We start from the raw sequence: 9,710 nt of genomic DNA, 5'->3' as shown, positions 1-9,710 counted from the left end.
ATGAATGATGCCATTAATGTGAACTGTTGCCCCAGCTTTGTCATGGTTATTTGGGCTTGCCATCTACTTAGGATTTTTCTGATTTCATTTTATTCTTAACCTCTTCAACCCTTGTACATTTTGATGTCTTCAGTCTAATCACAGTGGTGATGCCTAGAACAGGCAAGATCTATTCCATTTTCCAGATATTCTTTGGAATTTAGTTGAAATACACAAAATTCAGTGAAATATCCAAACAGATTTCTTTAGAACAGTTCAAGCCACTTGTTTTATTAGAAGGTAAATGTGGAATGAGGGCTTCCAAAACTAAATGAAAAAACCTAATGAAATTAATGCTCGATTTACATACATGAGAGATATAGAGTATAAAATGCACTAATCATGAACAAACATTCTAATCCTGATAACTCTTTTAAGTGACTATCAAAGAGGAGACACTTCTCTTTCACTTGGAGCAATTGGAGGGCTAAAAATACAAACGTGAAACTGCTACCAATGGGCCAAAAGCAAACAGAGAACAGAATTTAATACACTAATGAAAGTCATTGCTGCTGAATCAAATTTCTCTCTTGATAAGATTTCAAAACCCACTAAGTACATATTACCCAGTGATGTGTGCATTCTTGGAAAAAGCTGCTGTGAATCTTCAAGGCAGCCCAGGCTTAAGTGATGTGCAAAGAACCTATGGTAATGATGATGACATTAAAAGGTTCATAGAACCAGTATCAATAGCTAGAAGCAAGATGAAGCACTAGCTTTCTGTAAGGGATCATAGGCAAAACACAAAGCTAAGAAAAAAAGAGAATGTGAATTTTAAGAACAGCTGAAAACAGCAGGTGAACTCTTCCATCTACAGTCACCTAGAAAATAAGAAGAAGCTTTTAGAACAAAGATGAGCTGAAACCAAAATTCTGTATGAATTAGAATTCTACCAAATAACTCCTTATTAGAAATTATGCTGAGCAAACATTGCAGTAATTTTCAGACCTTGCTCAGCATTTGATGCCCATAAGATGGTAAAATTTCATTATCTAGAAAAATGTATCCCACAAGCGAGAGGATTGTGACACATAATCTCAGAAGCACACAATAATACTCACATTAAAACCTACTTGTTTAAGAACAAAATAACAGAATTTTAATATATCCTTTTATTCAGAAATGAAGCTCTTATTTTGCAAAATCTAATAATATTCAGAAGTAATAATCTAGTTTAAACATTATATAAAGAAGATGGAATGAACTGTATCATTCCATCTTTTGCAAATTAGCATTATTTTTATGTATTCTATATCAAACCTTTTGAAATAGCAAATACTGCATTTAAATAAACATAGTCTTTTGCAAAATTTAGGTGGGTTTTCTGTATTTTGGAAATCCATAAAAGTTACTGGATGGTCAAACGTGAAAGTGAAATCCCTTACAAACTTGTATTAACCAGTGAAACTAATCAGTGTTATTTCTCTGTTGAGCATGAGGAAAGTGAATCACAAAGGAGAATTTTAAGTATGATGTTTACAATTAGGTTTCAATAGTTCCCTGTCTGAGTAAACACATTCTTTCAGATTGAGGACCTTACTAATGTTAACATTGTCCCTTAAACAAACATGTAGGACACAATGGATGGGCTTTGCTACAGGAAAAATAGCTATCAACCCTCACCAGTAAAACATCAGTAAAAATGAGTAAAAACTTCAATACAAAGGATCCCAGTGAGGCTTCTTCTGAGGAGCATTTTTTGGGTTTAGGTCCTAGAGAGAAGAAATGACACATTTGCAGAGGAATTCACAAGAAGTAGACTTGAAATGTAAGACAGTGAGTCATCAGGGAGCTTCAGCAAATCTTAATGCAGAGAACGATGAAGAGCAATTGTCCTGCTTGCTGAAAATATACATCATGCAAGAAGAACTGTAGCCAAGGAAAAGCTTGCTTGGAAGCTTGCTTCCAAAATGATACTTCTTAAATGATTCTTAGCATCAAATATGAATGTGAGCTATCAGACAGAGCAGGGTAGAGAAGAAAACAGAAATGGGTTAATTAGGTGCAGAAAATACTAGTGTTGAGCATATACTGGAGCACATCTAAGTACATTACTGTTTTACTATGATGAATGTTTAAAATAATCTCTCTTATTTTTTTTTTTTCTTTCTACTCACTATCACAGCTCCATTATGTATCATTAGGGAATGGAGATTTATGTATGCAAGTATTTTCCAGGCAACAAAAGGGGGATGTAGGGGCTGTTTAGCATATGGCAGAAGAGGAAGTTAACAAAAGGATTCTAGTAGCTGGTTTACACAGTGGGCTTTGCCCACAATGGACTAATTAACCTTAAGAAAATGAAAGATGAAAGAGGGTAAAAATCCATCTCAATTGGCAGTGCACTGTGCATGATATCAAAGAAGAGGTGTTTGGTGGAAACTAGAAAATCTGAATCTGGAACAGCTGGCCTGTAATAATGCCTTTTGTATTATTAACAGGACAATTTACAGACTTTGAGGCTACATTGATACAAGTGAGTTAAAGAGTATCAGGGAATATTTTCCAGAAACTGAGAGTAAACCTTCTGTAAATTTAAACGGAAGGAATGGTTAGAGACACTGTTCTGGCTGAGGCCAATGAGCCTCCTCCTAAACAACTCCTGAGAACTGCTGACAGGGTGGGTCCATGCATCCATGACCATTCCCCAGACAAACTTTGCATAGGAACTTCCTGTTATTGAACTAAAAGAATATATATTCAAGTAAATTTCTTTGAACAATATAGAAAAAGCCTGAGTTTTCTGAAGCCTATTTTACCTGAAGGTCAACCTAGCCAAATAAATTTAGCAAAGTTATACAGAGAAACCATATCTATAATTTTAATGAACAACAACCAGCCATTTTAGGACCAGGGCACTGTATGCCATTAAGAAGGAAATACAGCAACTTTATATTTCCTTTATATGCAATCTCTGTGCCAATTTGTTTGACAAAAGCCAGAGGGCACTAAGCCAGAGACTCCATTGTGGAAGGAAAGCCTCTCTGATCCAATGAAGAGAAAAACAAGATGCTTTGACCACCACTTAGGGAAACAATAACATGATCATCATCAATCACAGTAGACCTAGGTAGTAGAGAAGATATTGCTACAGTCTCAGTATGTCTAATAACACTGGTGATTAAGACGTTATTTTACTTGCCAAAGTGTGTTGCTTTCTAAAACAAAGTTTAGAGATCAACAGCAATGGGATTACTGGATAAAATGAGGTGAGGGGTAACCAGCTTCCTAATTCTTCTGTGCACATATTTGGTATGAATATGCAAAATTAGAAGATGACTGTGAGAGCTTTAGTCTGCAAGGCTGCAGTCACAATGAACCTAGATTGCAAAATTGGAGCCTAGTTCAAGAAATACATTAGGTTCATTCTTTGAGGACTAAAGAAATCTTGCTGCAGAAAACGTTGTTCCTCAACATCAATAGAACTTATTGCAAGAGGGAGTGCTTTCTAGTGTGAGCAAATCCCAGAGTCACATGAGAGTCAAAACAATCAGTAAAAAGAGTTAGGTGTTCTGTTAAAAGTGGAAACCCAAATGAAGCAGTACATGTCTGCATTGACTTTATAAACTGGAATTTGGATTACAATTGAAACTGCCTTTATAAATCACGCTCAACAAACTCTTTTTTATTTTAGCAGGCAGTTATTCAGAAATATAATAGAGGGTCCTGGGCATCATTTATATTAAACATTTATTCTGGATTAAACAACAGGTTTAAGGGATGAACCAATTGCTTGATGAACTGACAACATGAGAATCTATTATGTGCTTAATGTGATATTACATTAAATATTGGCACACAAAAATTTACATACAAAATTCTAACCCATGTTTTGACTAAAGTAGTATCATTCAAAACAAACAAATAAGTATAACAATTATGTATTTATATTACTTTTGTTAGAAAAACCTAGTATTGGCTAAAAACATTTCTCTCTCTCTCTTTCATTTTTGTTTTTGGAGAAGTCAGAGAAATCATCCAGACTACAGCATCAGTGGAGAAATGCACTGAGTATACTCCATAGGAGTACATTTTAGCTATTCACACCAGTCTAACAAGTATGATATAAATGCATAATATGCTTTGTCTTAGAAGGGGATGGTGACTGTGCAAGATGATCAAATTAATAAAATGAGAAAATCATCCCCTTATAGACTTACTGTTTGAACTTTGTGGAAATCCAGGTAAGGAGGATGGACCATTCATTCCAGGCAGAAGAACAGGAGGAAGGCCAGGGAGTCCTGGATAAGCTGCTGGCAAACTGATACCATGAAGGGAACTGCTGTCCATCATGCCTGGCTGCTGTACTGTTAATCCTAGCACATCAGTAGCCTTCTTTATGCGATCCAATTCTTGCTGTGCCATCAGCTGTCTAACCGTTGTAGGAGCTAAATAATCTTTCTCCCGGTCTAGCTGACTTCCCACAGTTTCTCTCACTTTTGTAATATGTTGTTTGGAAAAAATATGATCTCTTATGGACAAACGTGCAGAATATTTCACACCACATAGAGAACATTCTGGCTTTGTCCCATCAGGTCCAGTCTGATTTATCATGAATGGCTTCCCTATGTTAATCTTGAATTTCTTTTCTTTAGCCCGGGCATTCTGAAACCAGACCTGAACCACACGTTTGGGCAAACCAATCTCATTCCCTAGCATTTCACATTCCTGCATGGTTGGAGTCCGGTAGTCACTAAAGCAAGCCTTGAGTACTTTAAGCTGAAGGTTACTCATTTGTGTTCGGAAACGTTTGTGGCCTGGACGATCACTGTTTTTGGATTTGAAGGGATTGCTAGCTCCAAATGGGTTAGGTGAACTTGGATCAGCGATGCTTGAAGTTTCACTGCGATCGGCATTATCATCAGGGTCATCAGTAATGTAGTAACTTTGGTCATGGTCGCCATCTTTTTCACTGAAGTGTATTGAAGGGCTTGTTAGGGAAAACAGAAATTTATCATCAGTATTCTCATTCGTAGGTGTAGTTGCTGCTTTTGGTAGTGTGTCATTCACAAGCGGTTTTGGTTCTTTGGGGGGTGATGCAGGTTTTGCATCCCCTGAACTCCCAGTTGTGCTTTCCATTTCATTGTTCCCCTCATCCCCTGTTGTGGCATCACTAATTGCTGTATTAACTGATGAAGTCTCATCAAAGTCAGTCTTGTTTTGATCATATCCAGAGTCAGCAGGAGGGGCATTCAAATTTTCTATATCCTCACTAGACTCTGCTTTAAAAGAAGAAGGACTTAAAAGGTTCTTAGGTGACATTTCTGCAGTTTTGCTAACAGGGGTTGATACAGTGGAGGCTAATTCATTTTCACTTGATAATTCAGTTTTTGCTAATGACAGTGATGGGTAATCAAAAAATATGTACTTTTGTGGACTTTCTCCTCCATCTTCATTTGATATCAAAGGACTCGGAGGCAAACTATAGCCAGCCTGTTTTCCTTCATTCCAATGTCGAGAGCGGATGTGACTTTCTAAAGCGGACTTAGCTTTAAACAGAGCTCGACAAAAAGGACATCTTTTATGGGACTGGGCTGGACCAACTGCACGGAATTGTCCCTTTCTTTCTCGGGCTCTTGTGTTCTGAAACCAGACTTGTACGACTCTCTTTTTCAGTCCCACTTCACGTGCAATATGATCTAGCATCTTTCTGGTGGGATTGGAATCTAGCAGGTACTTTTCGTAGAGTATTTCCAGCTGCTCTGGAGTAATTGTAGTTCTTAAACGCTTATCACGATGTTGATCTTCTCCACTGTTTCCTCCCTCCTTCTCACTACAGTTATTTTCTTCTTTATCATCTAGTTTCCGTTTCAGGGAACCAGAAACTGTAGCAGGGTGTGCTGTATGTGATGAGCCAGTTTGTGGTGGCATCTGAGCAAGAGAGCTGTTAAGTAATTGTCCAGTCATCAAGGGATTATTTGGGTCAAATATCATGTAGGGCATATCCATTGGTCTTTCTAAAAACTGGGAATGAAGAAACTGGTTTTGGGCTGCTAGGAAATGCATGTGCTGGTGCTCTTGCCAAAGTTCTAGAGTTGGAAAGGCAACTGTACACTGATCACACTGATACTGTAGTAACTGAGGAGGTAGACTGTTCTGTAGAGAAGTCATTGAAATTGGCAAAGGGCTGGAAGGAACAGGAGTGTTTTGTGATGCAGAAGGAGGTCTCCCTACAATCTGGGATTGCTTTTGTTGTGGTGCTTGAGAAGCTGAGGACTGAGGGTCAGAAGATGTTGCTGGAGTAGACTGTACTGGTTTGGTGCTTTGGGAAGTTGCATCTGTTTGCTTAGAGGTGGCTTCATTTTGTTTTGGTTTTTCTGTGGACTCCGGTTTAGGAGAAGCCTTCTCAGGTTCTGGTTTGGGTGATGGAACCAAAGGAGTACTAGAACCAGAGCCAGAGCTTGCTGCTGTGACTGTCAGGCTTTTTGATGAGTCGTTTTGGCCAGAAACTGTACAGTTCTTATACACTGCTTGATCAGAGGCATCCATAGAATCTTCAGTTTGGCTTTCATCTTGAGCATCATCATCTTCGTCTTTATAACACTGCTTTTTCTGGTGTGTAATTAAATCAAAGATCCTGGGAAAAACCACACTGCACTTTTTGCACTGATACTGCATGTTACTGGTTCGGATGTAACGCTCATTCGTCAGTTCCCTTTTCTCACTGTCTTTAGTTTCAGCTTGATTCTCATAACTTTTGCGAGCTTTTTGTCGTGCATTTTGGAACCATACGACAATAACTCGAGTAGGTAGGTTAAGTACAGTTGAAAGCTGTTCAATTTCATCATCCTTTGGATAAGCATTTGTGTCAAAGAAGTCTTGGAGGACACGAAGCTGGTAGTCAGTAAACCGAGTCCTGGATGACCTCTTGCTGAAAGACGCATCAGACTTGTAGGGTTCTACAGCTGAAGGCTGGGGATCTATTCTGATATCTTCCAGTACTGTTATAGGAGGATTGCTGAAATTATATGGAGAATCCTTATTTCTCTGTCGTTCTTTAAACAGCGTATTTCGAAACCAGTGCTTGATAACTTTCTGCGAAAGACCAGATTTCTCAGCCATTTCTTGGATCTGCTCTTCACTTGGAGAATTGTTAATATCAAAATAAGCCCGCAAGATTTTTAACTGATCATCTGTGATTCTTGTGCGTGGACGCTTGAACTGAGAGTGCCGCAGGAAATTGGGATCTAATCCCAGCTGCTGCTGGCAAAGCTGGGTAAGATCGGCAGATAAAGTATCCATTGGTGGCAACTGGAGGGCAAGCTGAGGAGGCAGTGCAGGATGCTGCACTGGCTGCATCATAATTGGAGGGAAAAGTGGGAGATCAAGTGAAACGGGAAGCTGGACTTGGGGTGGGGCTGATGGTGGAGGAGGTGGAGGAGGTGGAGGTGGTGGTGGAGGAGGTGGTGGTGGAGGCGTAGGTGGTGGAGCCTGCAGTGGTGTGGGAGTTGTGTTTTGAATTTTTCCAGCTCCAGCTGAAGAAGGCTGAGAAGGAGTTGGAGGAGGAGGAGGAGGAGGTGGTGGAGGAGGTGGTGGTGGAGGTGGTGGTGTTTCTGGCGACGATGGAGAAATTGGATAAAGTTTATCATATGCCTCCCTGTACTGTCGGGCAAATTTCTCTAATGCTCCATATGGAAAAAAATTTCCATGCACATGTTCTTGATGACTCTTCAAAATAAGAATGTTAGAAAAAAGTTTACTGCAGGTTCCACACTCCAGTTTGTCTGTGTTTTCACCATCCCCAGTCTTGCTTTTTTTCTGCACTTTTTGTCTGTTCTCATTGTATTGGATAACTAACTCAAACCCAAAGTTCTCCAACAAAGCCTTGGCTGCATTCCCCCTTGCTCCAGAAGCTATTCTGGGTGGTGGGATGGCTGGTTCTGAGGATTTTGGCTTCTTCATATCTTTGTTTTCTTTTAGTCCTTCATTCTCATTAGTAAATTCTTGCTTTGGCTTCTCATGTTTCTCAGAAACTTCTTCTGACTCCTTGTATGATGGTATATCCTTTATCAGCTGGCAGTCTGTACTTACTAAGGTATTTTGCTCTGCTTTCATCAGCTTACTACTTTGCTGCTGCTGCTTTTGGGACTGAAGTTGGGGTTGGGAGGACTGATACTGTTGTGCTTGTTGCTGCAGGATCTGTAGCTGGGTTTGGCCAACATGGTGCTGAGTTTGTATCTGCTGCTTCAAATCTTCAAGCAGTGATCCTGTCATACCAGCCATTCCAGGCATACCAAACGTGGCAGAACCAGGCAAACCCAGATCCGGGCTTAAGCTAAATTCTGTCCCAGGTATATAGAATGGGAAAAGGAACTGAGGCTGTTGAAATTGGAGCAGCGCTTCTGGTGTCATTGGAAAGTGAGGCAAAAAAGCTGGATTTAGAAACTGTGGTTGAAAGAATGCAGCTTGTTGTTGCAGTTCATGCTGCAGTTGCATTTGAAGTTGTGCTGGTGACTGGGGTGGGTGATGTGTAGGCTGAGCAGAAATTAATTCAGAAGCTTGCTTTTTATTTAATTCTTTGGCATCTAAATGTGTTTCTTTGCTGTTAACTGCTGGTAAACTCACAGATTCTAGAATTCCTTGACTGGGGCTATTAACATTCCCTGCTACACTATTTCCGCTACTTATATTACCACTTGGTTCTAGTTTTGCCGCCCTTGCCTTTGTCTGATGAAGCACGGATCTCATATGGATTTCCAATGTAGAACTTTGGCTGTATGCAACATTACAAATGCTGCACTTGTAGGGTTTGTTGTCAGTGCTGCTGTTGGTTTCTTGAGGGACAGGACTTGATGCTTCCTGCAAAACCTTTTTGAGTTTATGCAGATGGGACACTGAGTTATAGTGGACCAAAAGAATGTTCTTTTGGGTGAAAGACTCTTTACACACTGTACACTTATATGGGCGAGATGGATCTAGAAATTTTTCCATAGTAAAATTTGGCCCTTTTCTAAAAGGTAAGGTCCGCTTTGGTTCTGAGCCCATATCATCTGGAATAGAGCTACTATCACTTCCTACAGGACTTGCTTTACCTTCCTGGTCCATCTCATAATCTCTTTCTATTTCCTGTTCTAGTGCATGATCGTCTTGTGCTATACTTTCACTTTCTGCCCACAGTTCACCGTTGACAGGTAAAGATGCACACAGCTGCTGAAGTTCAGCTTCATTGAGTTCAGGGTGGCCTGCTTCCAAGTGTTTTTTTAAAGCCTGGAATGTACGAAAGCTACGTTGGCAAAGGCTACACATGGTAGCTGCCCGAATAGCATGGTACTGGGAATGTATCTGAAGCTTCTGCATAGTCTTAAAAGCCAAGCTGCAATGGTTACAACGGTACTTATAGACATGGCGGTCAGAAACAGACAGCTGTTGTTTCTTCTGCTGCTCATTTAGCTGGTCTGTCATAGAGTCAGTGGTCTTTATATCTTTACTGCTGCCCTTATTCCAATCTGGTGTTTCAGTAGATTCCTTAGGTGGCTTCTGTTCCTCAGTCTTAATTTCCAGTCCAGTTTTTGATTCATCGATCCCAGGGGTACTTTTCTCATCCACAGGACTTTCGCCTAGTTAAAGAAAGTGAAGTGTCTTTTACACAAGGGAAAGCACACAGTAATAATTTTAGTTCATTTTTTCATCAGAAATCGAGCACCTAGTATGCCATGTGTCAGTTTAACAAA

General features: G+C 39.8%; 1 protein-coding gene across 3 annotated transcripts in view; it reads right to left on the bottom strand.

Annotated features, from left to right (window-relative positions):
* Window positions 1-9,710, bottom strand: part of ZFHX4 (zinc finger homeobox 4) — a 123,547-nt gene that overhangs the window by 3,170 nt on the left and 110,667 nt on the right. For all 3 annotated transcript variants that reach the window (XM_062489767.1, XM_062489776.1, XM_062489787.1), the window contains one exon: window positions 4,200-9,596. In XM_062489767.1, the coding sequence (XP_062345751.1) occupies window positions 4,200-9,596 (5,397 nt within the window). The remainder of the gene's footprint in view (window positions 1-4,199; window positions 9,597-9,710) is intronic.

This window comes from Cinclus cinclus, chromosome 1 (assembly GCF_963662255.1).
Source record: "Cinclus cinclus chromosome 1, bCinCin1.1, whole genome shotgun sequence".
Lineage (NCBI taxonomy): Eukaryota > Metazoa > Chordata > Aves > Passeriformes > Cinclidae > Cinclus > Cinclus cinclus.
The sequence above is the reverse complement of the archived record's forward strand: the minus strand, read 5'-3'. Positions and strand labels throughout refer to the sequence as shown.